The sequence below is a fragment of the Phaethon aethereus genome, assembly GCF_964289735.1.
Source record: "Phaethon aethereus genome assembly, chromosome: 1".
Classification (NCBI taxonomy): domain Eukaryota; kingdom Metazoa; phylum Chordata; class Aves; order Phaethontiformes; family Phaethontidae; genus Phaethon; species Phaethon aethereus.
Window position 1 is genome coordinate 64,283,897 of NC_138575.1, and position 20,524 is coordinate 64,304,420.

The 20,524-nt window shown below is 47.8% G+C and overlaps 1 protein-coding gene across 1 annotated transcript; it reads left to right on the forward strand.

Annotated features, from left to right (window-relative positions):
• Positions 1-516: 516 nt before the first annotated feature.
• On the forward strand, positions 517-19,173 carry SVOPL (SVOP like; the record flags this gene model as incomplete). The annotated part of the gene is made up of 15 exons (XM_081996974.1): positions 517-595; positions 1,657-1,748; positions 2,777-2,875; positions 3,327-3,398; positions 3,503-3,627; positions 5,725-5,788; positions 7,212-7,337; positions 8,756-8,884; positions 10,484-10,557; positions 12,190-12,392; positions 13,581-13,692; positions 14,817-14,898; positions 16,335-16,424; positions 16,815-16,928; positions 19,162-19,173. 15 exons carry the CDS (start codon positions 517-519, stop codon positions 19,171-19,173), a joined length of 1,473 nt encoding a protein of 490 aa, XP_081853100.1.
• Positions 19,174-20,524: the final 1,351 nt, after the last annotated feature.

Here is a 20,524-nt window from a genome sequence, read left to right on the forward strand (position 1 = left end):
AACTGACTCCAGCTCCCAAGGGCTACCCCATTTCTGCCTCCAACAGGGGCAACTTGCTGCCAGTCATGTCATGTCTTGGCTCTTGGAGGTGCAGCATCTTTTGGCTGCCTCTGCATTTGACTCATCTCTGGTCTGGGGAAGTCGTCATATGTACTCTTGTGTTAGCGGGTCTCCAGTCCTCCCTAAGGCAATGCCTGGACTTTCCACAAAAACAACCGGTGCAATGCGATGACTGACTTCTGTTAGTTCAACTAACTTGTTTTGTGATGCTTCTATGTATTTTTCACAAAAAAACACTACAGGAAGGGACATGTCCTAATAGCTGCCTGAAACAAACCCATGTTTGAGCATATCTGAATGTTTTTACTGTGCTTATGTTTTTAATGGTTTTAACCATTAAGCACAGGATGCTGCTTTGCTGGCTTATTTCTCAGATGGCTTTGTAACTCTCCAGAGATTTCACGGTTAGATCCCAGCCTTGCCCGAGAGTGACGGTGGACTCCAGCAGGAGCCGAGATGGCCACTGCACCAAAAGAGGCAGAAAATGCTATTGGCTTGGAGGAAATCCACGCAGAGAAACAGGAACCCCCAAAAGGTGGGTTTGTATTGGCAGGACTAGAAATTTGGGTCCCCATTTAGCCAGGGTAGAGGGAGGGTCCCCAGTCCTGTCACTCCAGCTACCTAAAACCTCTGTGCATGGAGCCACAAGCATCAGCTTCATACTGCTCCTCTCTCATCACAGCTACCAGACTGGTGGCTGCTACCTATGGCGGTGGGGAGAGCTGGCTGGCTTGGTTTTACTTAGGCCTCCGCTTTGTATAAACATTTTATTATACCTGTATTCAAGGATGCTTTCATTTTGTATAATTTATTTTTGAAAAGAAAAATGTATGCTATTTCAAAAGCATTTTAATGTGAAAGAAAATGTAGAAAAGCATAAAATGAAAAATTCTGCATCTGGAAAAAAAAAAATTCTCCTGAAATTCTGCATTTCTGTTCCATTTCAGATGTAATGCTGACAGGTTTGAGATTACTTAGTTGGGAGATAAATGGCCTGACAGAAAAATTTGTGCAGCTATGACTTTACCTAAATAAGAGCTTAAAAGTATACATATACTGAAAGCTTTCTGCCAGGTCTGTTTATAAAGCCACCCCAGCCCTGATCTTGAAATGCTTTGTTTGCTCCTGAAATGGGAGGAAAAGTCAGGAATAAAGGCTTAAGAGATGAAACTGAGCCCAGAGTCCCTGGTTGTGCCTGTCTTGAAGGGCTCAGACCTGGGACACCCCCCAGCTCACGCCGCCCATGCCGGGAACGGGTCCATACCCCTGGGGTGCAGAGGGGCTGAGCCTCACGGCAGTTTGTGCAGGAGAAGGGAGTAGACCATTGCCCAGACCACGGGTTTCTGAAGCAGCTGGGGTGACGCAGTACAAGGCTGCCCTTCCTCTATGCCCAGCCTTCCCCACTGGCTGCTGTTTCAGCAATCCCCTGGCATGTCCAGGGTCTGGTCAGTGGACACACAACTGGTAGATGTTTCCAGCCTTTTTCCTGGTGCAGTCCCACAGTAGCATGAAAAATGTTGACACTTCATAAAGAGGAGGCACAACTGACTGTTGACGTGTTTTTTGTCTCTGTCTTTCTTTCCCTTCGGTGTTCAGGGCAGAAGACATTTACAGTGGCAGAAGCTGTGGAAACCATTGGATTTGGGAGGTTCCACATCTTGCTTTTCCTGATCATGGGCAGCACTGGAGTAGGTGTCTGCAGCTATCTGGACTGGCCTAAAAAACCAGTCTTCTTATTTTCTTTATTACTGTGCAATAACAACCATTAAGCATCCTGGGCACATATTGCAGCCCATTTTTTTTGCATGTAACGTCTCAAGCAGGATTTCTGCTGTTGTCATCTTTGGCCAAAATCAATTATCAGCTAAAATTGATATCAGACTTATTTCAGGGCAAAGCTCAGCATGTTGGCCCAGAGCATCCTGGCCTGGCCCCTGCCCTGGTGCACTGATGGGGCACGTCTTCAATAGTGCCTGAGGGTTAGATTCAGCCTCCCAACTGCATTTTTCATGCCATGCCTGGGGCACCCAAACCCTGTGCAATCTGGCATGGGCAGGCTGATCTCCTCTCACCCTTGGCTACCTGAAAAATTTCCTAACTGCCAGGGTCTTGGGTTAATGGCGTATCATCTGGTCTGGGAACTGGGGCAAAAGCCTGAGGCCAAGCTGGGGTAAAGATGTGATGTGGACAAAGCCATGAGGATCACTGCAGCTGAGGGGTAAAAGCCTCTAGCTATGTGTGAGTGATAGGCTCATTTCTTAACTGAAGCCAGCTGCTGGGGCAAACAGCCAATGGAGCAATTAAGTTTGTAATCAAAAACAGCTTTAAGAGGTCATCTTTGTGTTAGATGCCCACATTCACAGCTGGGTACCTAACAAAGCAGCTTGGTTTCCAGAGATAGTTGAAGACCTTCCACTAGCACAGCTGGGTAAGAGTATGCTCTGCAAAAATGTCTTTCCAGCCTTTCTAGATACACAGTGTACCTAGATACCTGCTTTCTAGGTGTACCTTTTCCCCCTCCTCTCCTTGTTTCCAAATACTCACGTCTTCCAGATCAGGCACAGGGCTCAGACCACCATGGAGGCACCATGGCTTCACAGGGCTGTTTTGACATGGTGGGACTGCCATGGCTGCAGGCTTGGTAGAACTGAGGGACTTTCCCCTGTGGGCTCCTTGTGGCTTCCGTTCTTGCTAATGTGCATGCTCGTTCCCAAAGGTGGCTGAAGCCATGGAGATCATGCTAATAGCTGTTGTGTCCCCTCTCATCCGATGCGAGTGGCAGCTTCAAGACTGGCAGGTGGCTTTAGTGACCACGGTGAGTGACTTGTGTTCCCCCCATGCAGGTCACCCACTATGTGAGCATTGTCCAGGACACCACCATGAACTTTGTAAAGTATATTTCCCAGGGGACCAAATAAATTTCTAGGGCCTCCTCTCAGGGACAAGAACAGTACCACAACTGTTGAAAACCAGAAAGCAAGCTGATGTGAGCACATCCATGCCGAGAGCTGTAATGCCAGAACAAGCCCTCACTTCCCTATTTGTCTTTTGAAGTCCTTGCCATCCAGCTCTCAGCTTTGAGGGTTGAAGCAATGAGTGCCTACATGGAGGAAGACAGCCCCTGAAATCCACCTTGGTTATGGCTCTGGGCACTGCAGATCATCGTGCTGCTCGGAAAACATTCAACCCACCCACAGTTCAAAGAGCAGAGCTGCCTGCTGCTGCCGGGAGTGAGCCCTCCACAGCTGTGTTTCAATTCCCCTTAGATGGTGTTTTTTGGCTACATGGTGTTCAGCGTAGTGCTTGGGCTCCTGGCTGACAGGTATGGCCGCTGGAAGGTGAGTGAGTGCTGGGAGCTGCACGTCCTTTCCCTGAGTCCCACAGGAGCCATGCACCTGGTTGAGCCCTTGGTTTTATGACCCTAATTTTGACCCTTTTTCAGATTCTGCTGCTCTCATTCCTCTGGGCAGCCTATTTCTCCCTGCTGACCTCGTTTGCCCCATCCTACCCCTGGTTCGTGTTCCTGCGGGCCATGGTCGGCGGTGGCGTGTCAGGCCACGCACAAGGGTAAGGCCCATGCTTTGTGCCTCGTGGCACGGGCGGCGTCAAACCAACCTTCACGGGGAGGTTAGTGGAGGCACCCCTGGACATGGCGGGGCTGAGTGCCCGGGTTTACAGCAAGAAAGGAGCTTCAGCTCATTTTGGCTGACCCTGGCAGAGCGCCCTGTTTCCCTTGCGCGGGGCCTGATAAGCCATGGCCGTGCTGAGCTGGAGGAGACTGCGAGGAAGGGGCCTCTGCGAGGGCTGGAAGAAGAAAGGGGAGCAAATTCCCACATCGCCTTAAAACAAAATGCCGTTCTGTAATTTCACTGAATCCTGGTCGATCGACCTAAATTGCAGTTCCCAAGGACTCTCGAGCCCAGGAATAGAGGAGGCAGCTGGTTTACATTAAGCCAGTGACAGAGGGATTATTAAGCATATATATTATAAAAACAATTGGACAGGTAACAGATGAGCAAAGGCTGCTTCCTCGTAAAAAAGTCACAACAATTCTGCTTAAGTAGCAAATTCTTCTTGAACTGATGTAAAACATTCCCACTTAAATTAAACTTCTTGCCTTGTTGAGGCAGAAAGGGGGACGTGGAAGGGGAGAGGAGAAATTCACAATATTAATAACCACCTTACTAGGAACCTGGCAAAATAAATTATTTCTTGTGACTCAGGGAAACAAATGCAACATTTCAGCATCATAGAATCATAGAACCTTTGGGTTGGAAGGGACCTTTTAAGGCCATCTAGTCCAACCCCCCTGCAATGAGCAGGGACATCTTCAACCAGATCAGGTTGCTAAGAGCTGACCTTGAAGGTTTCCAGGGGTGGGGCATCTTCCACCTCTCTGGGCAACCTGGGCCAGTGTTTCACCACCCTCGTGAAAAATTTCTTCCTTATATCTAGTCTAAATCTACCCTCTTTTAGTTTAAAACCATTACCCCTTGTCCTATCACTACAGGCCCTGCTAAAAAGTCTATCCCCATCTCTCTTATAAGCCCCTTTAAGTACTGGAAGGCTGCAACAAGGTCTCCCTGGAGCCTTCTCTTCTCCAGGCTGAACAACCCCAACTCTCTCAGCCTGTCCTCACAGGAGAGGAGTTCCGTCGCTCTGAACATTTTGGTGGCCTCCTCTGGACCCTCTCCAACAAGTCCTTCCTGTGCTGAGGGCTCCAGAGCTGGATGCAGGACTCCAGGTGGAGTCTCAGCAGAGTGGAGGAGAGGGTCAAATCACCTCCCTCGACCTGCTGGGCACGCTGCTTTGGATGCAGCCCAGGATACGGTTGGCCTTCTGGGCTGCGAGCACACATTGCCAGCTCATGTCCAGCTTTTCATCCACCAGTACCCCTGAGTCCTTCTCAGCAGGGCTGCTCTCGATCCGTTCATCCCCCAGCCTGTACTGATACTGGGGGTTGCCCTGACCCAGGTGCATGGAGGCTGTCCATGGAGGCTGCTAATGAGCCTAATGAGGATGGAGGGAAGTTGCGCATTTTATAAAACACTTCAATAGCATAGATAGATAGATAGATAGATAGATAGATAGATAGATAGATAGATAGATAGATAGATAGATAGATAGAATGAGCCCATGTGGGTCTATCCCCACCACCCTCTCTTTCCAGCCAAGGAAGCACAATTCACACTTGTAAGCTTGAGAGATGCCAGTGCCAGGTCGTCCCCCAGGGGCTATCCAACCATTTGATAAAAAGTGGAACAGATCCTTTTCTTTATTTAATGAAAAAAAAATGATTCACTAGAAGTTGGTCATTTCTACAAACATACTCTATGCCTGTGCTGACACCTCAGTGACCCCATAGGACCTTCCCATAGGTTTCCTGCTGCACAGACTGCAGTGTTTACCTGCCTGTATCCTACAAGCTGTGGCCTGGAAAGGATTCATCTCCCTTGCATGTAATTTGGTGCCTGCTCGAGTGGAAGGCATACTGAGCAGGGATCCCCCACCTCTGGGTGCTCAGTGGTGGAGGAGGGACGGTCACTCTGTATACAGGCTGCAACATCCACCACTGACTGACTGAGCTGAGCTGAACTGCTACTTGATTAGTACAGAAATTCTCATTGTTGCTCTATTTCTGCATTTTCCCCCCTTTTTTGCCAGGCTTATCATAAAAACGGAATTTTTGCCCACCAAATACCGCGGATACATGTTGCCCTTATCTCAGGTGAGCATGTTACTGTTTCTTCTAGCCCCGAGTCCAGGGAGATTTGTCCTGCTGCTGTTTGGAAGCTGGATCCCCAGCTATTCACACTTGTCTGGGTCCAAGCGAGTGCCTCCTGCATGATGTACACAGGCAGCCCTTCTGCAGGAGAGCAGCAATTTCTTCTCAAACAATTGGACGCTCCAAACATTGCACTGGGACTTTGAGTGGTGGCTGACATCCAGTCTCTCGGTTGCCCTATCGATAACGGTGCTACCTGCTCTAATGGGGATGGTGCCAATGGGTCAGCAGGCACGGGGACTAGTGGCTCCACTGGCCCTCTCCGGGCCTGGGCTGTTCCCCTCCTCTCTTTGGACCCCCGGTGATAACAAGTGGTTAATGAGGTGATTCCCAGATGAGGTCCTAAATCTGTGCGTCTCTCTGTCCCTGCTCAGGGACAGCACAGGGCTTTGCACAGGGTAGGGCTAGCATAGATGGTCCCAAATTTGGCCTGAGACGTGCTGGGAGGGTTGTGACCACTTGCTGGGCAAAGACCACAGCAAGTGTGTCTGGGGTTGTTGCTTACACCAGATTTCTGCAATGGGCACTTGCTGCCTGTGCGAATGATCTGTGGAGGCCTCATCGAGCACACGAATTCATCTGTGTTGAATGAATTCATCTGACTGTCGAACGAAAAGTGTTTGTATATGGTCTGGGTGGCAGGGATAATTTGCTTTTCATTACTGCCTGTTTGATCCCAGGGCTTCATTACCAAAGTGTCATCAGAAACACAAAGGTTTATAAAAAAAGAACACTTGTATTTCTCCTCAGAAATTTGGTATTTCTGCCCACAGATTACTCATGAACTCGCTGTGGCTTTTATGTATTTGTGTTTTGTGTTGGCTGAGCTCCCTTGGGTGGTCCCCTGGAAAGGGATGTGTCTCCTCATGGCAACAAGTGAACTTTGAGGAGGAATGTACTTGTAGATCAGGGGCCAGATTCTCCATTGGTATAACTTGGCATTGAGTCTCCTGGAGACCAACCAACTTCCACCAGTGGAAATTTGGCCTGGTTTTGCCTTCAGTGCTTGTAAATCTGCTGCTTCCCTGCAGAGATTTAGACAAGAGGAAAATTCAAGGCTATGATCATTAGCAGAGAAGTGACTGGAAGGACAAAAGAAGTGGCTTTAAGTACAATGGTGGCCACAACAAGTTATCTGTTTTCATCTGGAGCTAATTAAGACTATCTTCAGCTCCCCAAATCCTTGTCTGTCTTTCCCTCTTCCTTCAACACAAGCTCAGCTTCTCAAACAGCCATGGCTCAGTTTGAACCACAGCACTCCCCAGCACAGATCCCCACCTATCCATGGAACCAGACCAGAAGAGAAGAAAATAAACAAATCATTGCCATGTGTTCATGTTTTAACCCCTTCCTTTCCCATGGAAAGGTGTTTTGGTTGGCAGGATCCTTGTTAATCATTGGCCTGGCGTCAGTGGTGAACCCAACCATCGGCTGGCGGTGGCTGATCAGAATCGCCTCCATCCCCGGCATCCTTCTCATCCTGGTGTTCAAGGTAGGAAGTGCTTCTCTCCCCACTCCCTGCCGCACTGTCTCCCTAGACATCAGGAGGCATCACCCTCCACCACCCACAAGCCTGGGGCTGTCCTTGTGTCCTCCTTTCACCACTGCAGCCCTCTCACCTGGGGCTCTTGGGAAAGTCCTGATGGCCTAGAGGGGGCTGCAGACCAGCTGCTGGAGAGGTGTCACCCTGCAGGACATGGCTTGGCTTTGCTTTGCTTTGCAAAGGATCTGGCTTTGCTGCCTTGCTGTAGCCCTCCAGCACCCCAGGCTCCAGTGTACAGGCTGCCAGCAGTTTCCCAGGAACCATGGTGATGGGCCACGCATCGAGAGGAAGACAGGTTAGGCACAGTATGCAAAAAGTTACAAGTAATGTCTTCAGTCTGGTGATGGCCACAACGCACCATCATCTTCAGTCTTTACATTTGCTAGGGCTGAGGATAGAAGCCTCAGTGAAGTGTTCACACAGCAAATCAGTGTCAGGGTCAACTGTGGTTTCCCCAGGTTGCCTCGTGCTTCAGAAAGATCAACCTTGGACATGAGGACCATCTTATTTGTGGGGAGTGATATGGAAAATCCTACTTACAGTGTTCGTGGGCACTGCAGTGCTAAGTTGTGGCTGATGCAAGTCGTGCAGATTTGAAATCCCTTCCTGCAGCTGAACAAATGCACAAGTCCACCTGGGGTGATACCTGGGCAGTAAAATAAAAGATTGCTGTGAATGCCCACTCGTATATCTTTGATGTTTGGTTTCCCTGATTAGTTTTGTCAGAAAAAAAAAGGTAGCAAAAGTTTTTAGTCCAGAAGAAAAAAAGACACAGTCAGCACACATACCTTTAAAAAAGAATGAGTCATTAATTCATATTTCAGTGATACACAGGTAGTTGTTTAGACCCATCATTTAATAAAACGGTATTTTGTTTTGGAAAGAGCACCAGGTATGGGTGAATGTTGCAAATACTAGTGATGAGTGAGTTTGTTCCTAAATTTCATCTATGTCTTCCTTTTTTTTAATGGACTTCTTGAGTCTTCCAAGACTTTCGCTCAAGTAAGTGACACATGCCTAATCCTGTTTTAGAATTTCAATTAATTAAGGGTTGTTTTTGTTAAACCTGTGTCTTTGGCTTCCACCTCTCATGAGCGCTTGCCACAGACTGCTCAGTAGCAGACCACTGGGAGCTGGACCAAGAAACAGGTTTGTTGAGTGAGCCCCCCAACATGGGATATGGGGAGCTGGGACACACAGGGGTGCCCCAGGGCACGGCTAGGGAGGAGAACAGGCAAAAGGCTGCTCCAGCACAGGCAGTGCCCTGTGCTAACCTGGCCGGGCTCCTGGGCACGGCGGGAAGCTGTGAGTAGGGTTGCATGGACAGAGCGGTGCGGAAAGGCTTTCTGACGCCGCTCCGCTTTCAGTTCATCCCAGAGTCAGCGCGGTACAACGTCTCCATGGGAAACATGGCGGCTGCCCTGGCCACGCTGAGGAGGATAGCCAAGACGAACGGGGCCGCGATGCCCGAGGGGGTGCTGAAGGAGTCCGCCAAGGTAAGCTGAGTCCGCGCCGCTGCCCAGCCCCTCTGTCCCAGGCCGGGCTGCCGGCATCTGGGGCTCGGGGAGGGAGCGGGACTGCCAAGCACCTCTCGCCCTTCCTCTCTCCCCCTCCAGGCCTGGTTTCTTTCCAAATGACTGTTGAATGTGATGATGAAGATGCCATTTTTCTTTTGGAGAGACAGTAATCTTGGCCTTCAAAACGGAATTGGGTTTCTTGCTTTTTTTCACATTCTTCCTGTACGGTCCGAAACATACAGTGCTGAGAAAAGATTTGCTTCTTTTACCACAAAAAGGCCTCCCAGCAAAGCACGTTCTTCCTTATTGCCCATCCACCCCCCAGGGGTGTCCCCTGTGCTGTGAGACCTGGGATCTGGCCCTCAGGGGGCTGAGGCCATTCAGGCTGTACGGGTCCTTGCCATGAGGTCACCCACTGCTCCCAGAGGCTTCTCCCAGGCCCTGGCCAGGCTTGTCTGCTGGGCCCCAGCACCCCAGGTCCTTGCGTGTGGAGCCACGGACCAGCAGAAGAGGGCCATAGCAGGAGAGCCATTTCAGAGCTACTGATGTTTCTACCTCTAAGCGGCTGAGCAGCTCAGGGGTCCATCACTGCTGGACCGAAGTGCCCAAAAGCATGTGTGGGTGCCGGAGAGGACCCCCAGTCGGGGCCCTGCTGACTGCAGGGTGGGAGGACTTATTCAGGTGGCTCCTTTGACTCTCAAGAGAGGAAGATTGGACAAAATTATTGTCCAAGGCCTCAAAATTATTATCCAGCTCCTTTAAGTCCCTTTCCTGGACCTCTTTGCTGCTTACTCAATCCCACAGGCACCAAGCATTGTCCTTAGCAATTCATGCAAGATGGTGCTATTGTATTGGAATTAATTAGGATTAAAGCTTCCCCGTAGTTTAATTGAATTTATGTAATGGACCCGCATTGGCTGTGGGAAGGGTTTTTGTTTGTTGTGCACCCTCTCAGGCTTAACCAATATTGAGGAAAATAAAAATCAAGGCAACCCAAACCATCCCTGTGAACTCGTCTCCCCTCAGTGGTGGGACATTGGGGCAGCTGCCGGCTCTTGGGGACCAGCGGGGTGGGCAGGGCCCCCAGTGCCCGCTTGTGTCTCTGCTCACTGGCATTTCAGGCCTCCTGGCAAGACACGTGTGGCCACAAACTTGCTCCACATGCAGAACTGTGGGCGCTGGGCCCCTCTCCCCAGCACGTGGGGCGACCGGAGCTGCCAGCAGCCCCAGCAGCGCTGGCCCCCAGCAGCAACCAGGTCCCCCTCCGGCACCGCGATGGTCGTGCTGGGCCCAGACTGCCAGGAGCTGTGGGGGGCCTGCGGGGGCCAGGAGTGCTCTTCTCTTTCCCCTCCATCCTTTGCAGCATGTCCTCCTGTGGGCATCCTTTGGGAAGAGGGGCTTTCCTCTCCGGAGGGCTGAGGAGGCTCTGTGCTGCATTGTCTGTCAGTCTGTCCGTGCCACCAGCAGCCTGGGGCGAGGGCAGGCGGGCCTGGGGTGCCAGCTGCTGCTGCAGAGCACTCACCCCTGCGTAAAGAAATGCCTTTTAAAAAACTCCTATTTCTATCAAACAATTTGCAGGAAAGGAGAGGAAGATTCAAGGACCTCATCCACCCAAAATACCTCAGAACCACTCTGCAGATATGGATCATATGGTAAAAAAAGTTGTGGGTTTTTTTTTTTCTTGCTTATCATCAGCTCAGTTGAACATGTGCAGGGAGCAGAAGTCTTGCGTTGACTCTGCCATCACAAGGCACCACTTCTGCCTCAGGAGGTGGCTGCAGATCCTTGGCAGCTGGAAGGGGGGGTATGTGGGCATGGGTCACCCCAGGCATGTCCTGATCTCAGACCATGCCTCAGACACCCTGTGTCAGTCGGTGATAACAGGCAGAAAAAGGCTGGACATCCAGGATGGTGCAGGGGGCCATGAGTCCTTCCTCGGGACAGGGCGGCTCAGGGGAGGTGGGGTGGGAGCCAGACGAGAGCCGCAGGAGAGAGCCCAGACCTGCCTGCTGCGTGCACCAGCAACGTGCCCCCGGCTCCGCTTCCCTTCTTGGTGTAAACTTGTTCTTCCCGAGAGGAGGAGAAATGCACCACCTTCGCAGGCCAGCCAAGGTATCGCCAGTGGTATCACGGTTGTATCACAGTTGGACTTGATGTTCTTAGAGGTCTTTTCCAACCTTAACGATTCTATGATTCGATGAAATAGGACTCCAGCAGAAACCCATTACCTCTTAGCAGTGCCACTGGCTGAGGAAAATTAAGATTGAAGAAAGACGGATTTCATATGTAAGGTTCCCAGTAGCTGTGTGCAAGGGTAATATATGTTTCCTTGACTTTGCTGTCTAGAATGGAAATGTATAAATAATGAGTCCGCGGGAACTCATTGACCCAAAATGATGCTAAGTCAGGCCTTGAATTTTTTATGTTTTTTCTCCTCAACTTGTATGAGTGTTATGAAATGTCTTCCTTTTTGTTTTTTAATCCTCCTTTCTCTCCTAGTCCCCCCAGCAGTCACTGGCGTGCTCTCAGGTTTGCATTCCCGCCCCCCCGTGCCCTGAGCATCCCCCGCCTCTCCAGGCAGCTTGTTTCCTAGCCCAGATTCTGCTGCTCGTTTCTGAAACTGCCAGGAGGGATAAAAAAGTGAAAATTACTTCTCGGCCTGCTTATGATTAGGCATATACTGAATTACTTGATAATGACACAGCCAGGCTGCCATCACCAACGCTGTGCTCTTGACAGCCAGCCAGGCTGCGATGTGAGCCTCTCCAGCCAGCTAATGAAAACTCCTTTTGAAAACCCCTGGGCAGAAAGTATAAGGACTAAAAAAAACCTGGACAGTTGCTTCATGTGAGCCGTGAACACCGGGGCCTGATGTTGAGACTCCCTGGTGCCCTGGGAAGGGGTGGTTTGGAAACGTCCCCACCTACAGCCCTGCGTGAGGAAAAGGACCGAAGGGGCATGCTCTCCCCAGCGTGACCACAGCAGATCATCTGCTGCAGAGCAAGAAACAGCACTAAGGGGCAAACAAAAAGACAAGCTATGAGCTGGGATGAGGTCCTCCAAGAAAGAGAGGTGCATGGACGTAGGTGGTAGTGGTGTGCTGTGGATGGGGTGACCAGTGAACTGGTGGGTGCCCAAGGCACTGCTAGGCTCAGGCTAAGGGGATCCATCATGCAGAGCTGGTGCAGGCAGCGGGTGTCCCAGGGCACCCAAAACCTGTTGCATTTCAGTTTTCTCGCCTTCCCTGTTGTGGCTGCTGCTCATTGCAGTGTTTTCCACCACAGGCTTGGCATAGCTTTTGCTTATTATGGCGTCATCTTGGCCAGCGCCGAGTTACTGGAGCGGGACCTCATCTGTGGCTCCGCGGCACCACCGGTGCAGGACCCTGGCGATGACTCTGAGGAGAGCCACAGCCCCTGCCACTGCCGCTTGTTTGGACCTGCTGCCTACCAGACCATGATCATCAGCACAGTTGGAGAGATCACACGTAACCTCTTCTTCCCTCCCTGCCCTGCCGTTCCCTTTTTACAGCCAGCCAATACTCGCTGCAAAGCTTTTAGCTTTGCAAGCATTTAGTGATGTACCAGAGGCCAAAATGTCCTCAGCATTGCTGGCAAATGCCAGGCACAGGCTCTTCAAATGAAGGGCTGGGACACAGCCCATGAGCTGGTGGCAAGGGGCAGGCAAGGGCATTGCTCCCCAGGTGAATTATTCAGCTTCAGCATGGGTCCTTCCAACAGCAGAGCCAAAGACCTCCTTTGTAGTTAGTACGTACTGGTAGCCTTAGTTTTCGATTCCAGAGGAAATTGCTCCTAGCTTACCAGAACCAGCCCTGGCTTCCCAAATTCTCAGACGTGTAGTTTTTGGAAAATTATAAATAGGCAAGGATTTCCCATAGCTGCATTGATGTAACTGAATGCACCACGCAAGTGCCCTACTTTCAAAGAGATGGTGACCTCAGGAGCAGGTCCTGTGCTCAGCGCTACGGTGAAGGACAGCTAAATGCCCGGGGATTCTGTAGCAAACCGAAATGCTTCCTGGTGCAGCCTGCCGGGGAACGCTGGGGGATGGCAGGACAGCCCAAAGGCACCCACACAGCACCCTTGGAAGAACTTGGCACTGTGTGTGGGACTACTGTTGCAACACTCCTGGGGGGTGAACTTTTTCCCTGGTTCAGCAACTGAGCTACACAGCGACCGGCTGTTGGATCCTGCAGGTGCAGCCAGGCTGGGACCAGTCCAGTGATGCATTCAGGTGCCTGCTTGGCTCCTGGCTCATGGGGGGACTCAATGGGCCACTCTCTGGGCCCCTGTGTTTGGCTGGGCTGTGACCAGAGGGAGCAAAACCACCCAGGCCAGCAGTGTTCACCCAGCGGGTGCCTTCCTTGTCAGTGCTACTCATGGCTCAGCACCAGCACTGCTGTCCTGCTGTAGTACAGCAAGGCAATTTCAGAGGACACGCTCCATCCTCTGAGAGGATGAACAAACAAGAAGGGGCATGGGGGCAAACTACAGGGTTTGGGTACAGGAAGGGCATTATAGGGTTTGTAGGGCGTTTGGTAGGTGCTGGAGAGGCAGAGGGGTATTTTTGATGCACACTGCGTAAGGTCTATCAAGACAGGCAATCATTGCAGTTATGTCATCTAATATTTTCTGGTTTTCCTTTTTATCTCCAGTAAACCCTTTAAACATTCTCGGCATCAATTTCCTCGGAAGACGCCTGAGCCTGTGTATCACCATGGGATGTACGGCGCTCTTCTTTCTTCTCCTTAACATCTGCACCTCGAGGTAGTCTCGCTCAGCGTGTGGGTGTTGTTGGGGGGGGTGCAATGCTGTGGGCAGAGGGCAGTACCTGTGGTAATCTCAGGTCACCAGTCAGGCCACTGATTCTTGTACACCTGAAAAACTCCTCTGACTGGTTCCCTGCACTTCCCGGGAAAGCTGTGGCAGCAGATCCTGTGGTGCAGGGGTATGCAGAGTCACTTGTGTCACTGAGCCCACATGACTTCCCCTAAGAGTACAACTGGTGCTTTCTAGCGCAGTCTGGAAAATTAAAAATTATGTGAAGAACATCCACTAGAAAGAAGTAGTATTTTTCTTTCAGTCTCTCTTTTTCCCCCCTTTCTATAATTTTTGGCAATGCTACATATATGTCTCCTGTAGTTTGTAGTTGGGCACTTCAAGAGGAGCTCAAGGCATCAAGGGAAAGGCTGCCATGAGTGCTGCCAGGTTGATTTGTCAGGATGTATAAGAAAGACCCCTCTCAAGCTGGCAGAGGTTAATGGTTACCGAAAATAAGATTGGCTTCAAGCTGAAGTCTCCTCTAAACTGGCTGGTAGCCTGATGGCTGCTCGCCAGCTATGTATTCCCTGCTGCCTGCCCCATGGGCCACTGGCCTCGGAGGCTGGCTGAAATACTTGGCAGCTGGTGTGGGGTGCTGCAAATAGTCATTAAGCCAAAATAAGTCCCTGGCAGAGGAAGCTTATGGTCAGGCATTCAGTAAGGCATTGGCCTCTCTATTGCTAGTATTATTTTCAGTCTTCCCTGAAACTGAGCCTGGCCATCATATTTGCTTGCAACAGTTTTATACAGGAACCAAAAGTGAGGGCTAGGCTGGAAGTCAGACTTGACCGTAATGCTGAAGGCACCAGCTGAGCCTTCTACGGTCCTGTTCAGATCATTCCCTCTAACACTGGCCTAAAGAAAATGTAATGTGCATAGCCTGTTGTCAAACATGCCTGGCCAGTGAACTAAAGAAAGATTATACTTGCCAGCAATCAAGCAACTTTTCCTTATGCTTCCCCTTATATTAAGCTGGTATAAAAGCCTTAGCACAGTGCACATATTAGGTTGCATCTCTGCTGATCACTGTTCAGTGATACTAACTTTGCTCCATGCAACTTTCTCTCTAGCACAGGCATGATTGCGTTTCTCTTCATGCTGCGTGCCTTGGTTTCGGCAAACTTCAACACCATCTACATTTACACAGCAGAGGTGGGTCCTTCCTGAAAGTATGTTAAGCTGCTCTGGGACATAAAAGACCATTTGCCTGTACTCAGGAATGCTGCCATATTTACTGACTAGTTAGAGTCATCTTCCTTGAACTAAGTATCTCTGGCTTCCCAGCCACACTGTTTTCATATGCAAGATCAGAAAAGGCATCAGAAAACTAGCTGGAGATGACAAGAGCAGGTGGAAGAGGAATGCCCTACTGAGCCACCTGTGGGTCAGCTACTACTAAATGTTATTTTTGAGGCTGTTGTATACCACCATCTTCCAAAACCCACAATCTTTTCCCTCACCAACCCCTGCAAAGTTAGAAAATAGCCTAACACTAAAAGGAACATTTTCCAGCATTTAAGGGACAGATGTAGCAGTATATGAGGTTATATATATGCTTATTTTTTCTTAATGGAAATTGCTGTGTTCTGTCTGCAAATAGTTTTAATCCTTCAGAGAGCTTGTCCTTTATACAACTTTGCAGCCATGAGTTCTGTGGGTTAAATATGCATTGTTGGGGTTTTTTGTTGTTCTTTTTTAAACAATTGTGTGGTTAAATGTATTGCCTTGCAGCTCAAGTGACAAAAAGCAAACAGAAGTATGTCCCTGTGTTGGCTTGATACTTCTTTTAATAGTACACTATATTATTTAAGCACACACCAGGCTTGAATAAATACTGACATTTTAATAGTCCTGAATTGGATGCTGTTGATGTAAAGACCGTTGCTGCAACAGCTGTATCATAAACCAATACTACTCACAATTTGATCAATCATCAAAACCAATCTTGGAGATCCCCTTTCCAGACACATGACTGGACTCTTCTTGAATTAACTTACTTACTTACCTCCATTCCCTTGGCCCAGTAAAGTATTTAAACAAAATCTTCCATGAGTATACTTCTTAAAATCTATCGGTATTAACAGGACTTAATTAAAGTCAAGCAAAATACATGCTGAAGTGTTTTATTGGCACAGGTTTTTGGGAGATGTGAAAAAGAAAATACATAAAGCACATTCATCTAAGCCTGGATGTTTCTTATTGGAATGTTTTTCTTCTCCTTCTAAACAGAGTCATTTTGATACAAATAAATAGGTAGCCTTGAAGGCTGCAGGCAATATCCTTTCTTCTTGCTTTCCTGATACTGGGCCTGGCAATATAAATTGAATTCTTCCTTTAGCACCCAGCCTTTCCTCTGTGACTTTGACTGACTTGCCCTAAAACTTCGCTTGGGGCAGAAGAATGGCGGATTCGTAATAGCACAAAAAAGACCCAAAGGAGCCTTTATTTCTTGTCATATCTTAACCCACTAGCTGCCCTTGATAACATAATGGGTCTCTCTGAAGAAAAATTTAAAAAAAGGGGGGGGGGGAATAAGGACACATGTCACAGATCACTGTTGCACTAATCCACTTTCTGGCCTGTTTTAGGTTTATCCAACCACAATGCGAGCCGTGGGGATGGGAACAAGTGGGTCATTGTGCCGTGTGGGAGCTATGGTGGCCCCATTTATATCACAAGTAAGAGCACGCTTGATCATGTTGGTAAACATTGTGCCAATCATTGCACCAATCATGGCTGTCAAATATACATCGAGATGCCCTTGAAGTTCACACACACACAAAAAAGATGTATTCTATTCCCCCCAGCTCACTAGTTCTTTATCTGATGTTTATACAGAGTACTTCTGTGATGTATGCCAGATGCAGATCTGCACAAAAATCTCTTCTCAGAGCTTGGCTTGCTAGTATTTCTTACTTTCTGAAAGCTTTTGGATTCACAAGACATTGTTTTTCTGTTATCAAGTCTCTCACATGTTGGTGACCCTTTGTCCACTCTTTAATTACTAATTAACTGCCAGCTCCACCCCGACCACTGAGCTGATGTTTGAACTGTTCATTTACCTGCAGGTTCTTATGAGTGCTTCTTTCCTTGGGGCCCTGTGTCTTTTCTCATCGGTGTGCGCCGTGTGTGCAATCTCTGCGTTCACACTGCCCATCGAGACCAAGGGCAGGGCACTGCAGGTTTGTGTTACTGCTCCAGGAGCTCCCGCGTATCCAAAAGCTATTTAGAAACTGGTAGATTACGATTCATCCAGAACCCAAACCAAACTGCCCTGAGGGTTCGTAAGCCAAAATAAGGCCTGACAGGCAAGCACAGGAACGTGCTGTTGCAGCAGCTTCACCCCAGCTGCCTAAAGCTCATTTCTCGTAAAAGAACAAACCAGAAGGCCTGCCCTAGCCCCAGCTCCCTCATGCCAGGATGCTAGCCTCAGCTAGTGGAAGCCCCTCTTTGCTAGTATCTCCAGTCCTGACTTGAAGTTGCTGCTTCACAGGCACATATGCTGTCCTGCCTGCGCTGTAGGAGGAGAGGACAGCAGATAAAAGTAATATCTTTAACTACTAAAGCCATTTCTTCATCAAATTCAAGTCATAGAATCCCAGAATCTTTGGGCTAGAAGGAACCTTTAACGGACATCTAGTCCAACCCCCCTGCAGTGAGCAGGGACATCTTCAACTAGATCAGGTTGCTCGGAGCCCCGTCCAACCTGACCTTGGAAACATCCCTCATGTTTCCAGGGATGGGGCATCTACCACCTCTCTGGGAAACATGTGCCAGTGTTTCACCACCCTCATTGTGAAAAATTTCTTCCTTAGACCTAAATCTGCCCTCTTTTAGTTCAAAACCGTTACCCCTTGTCCTATCACTACAGGTCCTGCTAGTCAAAAGCACCGACTGCATCAGTCTGTTAGCTAAGCCCTTGCTACTGTTTCCTATAAAGCCATCAGCAAAACCACTAAGTACAAAGATTAAGGGGGGGAGAAGTTTAAATTCAGACAGCCTCCCATGCACAAGTCGCACCAGTTTAATTACAGGAGGTGGTGAGCAGTTCTGTGACTCCAGTCAATTCAGCTATACCAGCATGGAAATTTTCACATCACGCATGCAGCATGCCCACATCACACTGCCTGTTATTCTGCAGTCTCACCTGTATAAACCAGAAGACCGTGGACTAAATAACCCACATTCTTTCACAGGCTAAAGCAAGACAGATGTTTGATCAAACTCTTTTATATGGGCTTCAGAACCAGACTTCAAAAAACCCCATATATACAAACACACATGTATTACATATATGCACACACTTAACTTCATTGGGTCACATCTTCTAAGTTTTCCCCAAGGTGCATGGGATAGTTAACCTTACAGTTTTCAGAAAAACAATATATTAATCATTGCCTGTTTCTTTAAATGCTTGCCTTTTGGAAATGTTTGCCTGTCTTTTGTGGTTTTATGCCATTTAAAATATCTATTATGATATTCTGTAAAAGACTGGGGGGAAAAAATAACCAAAGTTTAAGTAAGGAAGTGGACAAAACAACTTATTCTTTCCTTGTGGGTGAAATTCAACCCCATGCACAGAGAGCAGAGGCCACTTAGGTCCTCAAATCATTGGATTTACAATAATTACTAGGCCAAACACTTCATTAAAACTGCTTTAGACCTAAAAGGAAAGCTTTGATTCAGGTACAGTTGGATTAACTTTGGCTAACAGTGGCTGAGAGAAATTGGAGTGTAATGATTCCTTAACAGGATCCCCCCTTTTCCTGGGGATTTAACTCAATAGCATTATTATCCTCCTCGCCAAAATAAGAGTTATAAGCGCCAGCTGCTGGCCTTTACATGCACAAGTCAAAAGGACAGAAAAATAAAAATCTGCACAAAAAACTAGATTTGTACTCAGAGAAGCCACCATTAGATCTTAAATTCAACTTGCTAACTTGTATCTCATGGTCATTTCAGAGATTACATTTGTGTACGTAGTCGTTCAGGGATTGATGAATCATGACTGTTGAATGTATTGTCCAAGGGCCTCACACAGTACAGTGATCCAGTCCATACAAGAATTTAAATACATGATGTAAAAACTCTTTTAACATGTCAATATTTGGGCCTAAGGCTCCAGGCAATAGATGTGCTGCTTAAAGCTAGGTCTAAATGAATCAACTAAATAAAAAAAAAGTAACATTTTTTTGAAATCTAGACAATGACATTTAAAAAGCATATCTACTCTTGTTTCAGTTTATTAGGACAGCATTAGTCCATTCTTGAAGCAGTCATGGAGACTGCCTATCAATCAGAGGCGAGACCTTTTGAACATAACCAAATGCGTATTATTTTCCCCTGTATCCGTTTCTGTTGGTCTTCATGTGCATTTTATTAATTTTATGTGTTTTTTTTCTTTCTCCTTTTTAGCAAGTAAAATGAAAGCAAGTGTTTGATGTTGAATTGGGTAGGAAAGAGAAAATAAACCTTTGGAATCTGTCATTTCCTCTGAGCTGCATTTGATGTTGATTGCTTCTCCATGCCATTTCCATTATTAAAAATTGCAACTGAACAGTGTAAGAGCTATGATTTGTATAAACAAATGGCAAATTTCTCAAGGAATTTCCCTCTCTTATGATTCAATAAATAGATGCTTTCTACCTGTCCTGTGAAGTGAGATGAAGACTCTTTACTACTAGGGCTAAAAAAACAAAAAAAAACAAACAAAAAAAGAAAACAGCCACCTTTCAGGATTGAGCAAAGGGGGTAAAATACACAAAGTAGATACGGTCTTTGCCATAGCATCTTGAAAGAACACAGTACTTTCCTTTAAAAACAAAATAGCATTCCTCAACTATTTGTGTGTATACCATCTGCATTAAAGTAGTTAAATTTAACATCTCAAACCTCATTGCAGTGACAATTTCTGAAGATTCTTAGGGTGACGTTCAAAGCCACAAAATTACAGTTGAGTCAGAGTATTTAAACACAGACATTTTCAAACAGTTTACAGCAGACAGGGAAGTAACTGGACTGTAGGAGTACGCTCTTCACCCCAGTATTTTCCACTGGGAGAACAACTTAAGTGTGAAGCTGTGTTGGTGTCTAACTTCACCTCTAAATGCACTGAGCCTCCTAATAAACCTGTGCTTGCAACTTACAGTGCACAGAAACACACAGCACCTTCCTCTGGAAGCACTGTTATACTTGCTGACAGAATATCAAGAACTTCAAGGCATTGCTAGATCTTTACAACTTCAAATGTTGCAATGGCAGTGCCTCTTAATTTCCTAAGTCTGTGCTACCATAGTGTTGCACTGATCACACCTGTTTTGTTAGAATGATCTCCCTCACCTCCTGTTCTGCTCCTTCACCTCTCTTCCATTTTTTTATGGTACTCTGGGATGGTAAAACTCCTGCTAAAAGCAACTCTCTTCAGGCAATATAAACTTTCCACACACACACAAAAAACCCCAGACAAAAACCAAAAACGAAACAAAAAAATAAAAGAAGGAAAAAGGCAAATGGTTACTCCAGGTGGTTTAAAACTCAACCACATGATCATGGCATTTCAAAAGCTATGTCAAAGCCCTGCTGCAAACCTAACTGACTGTTCTTTTGAAGTGCCCACTACATTTAAGTGTGCAGTGCCACCCTATGACAAAGGCAGGTGGGCAGTATCTCACCTGGTGAGTGGCAAAGAAAGGACCTTTTTCTGAATGCCTACGTGTACGTGGCAGGGAGGCACAAGCAGCACTTGTATCTAGTCTCTTCAATGATCTGCCCACAGCAC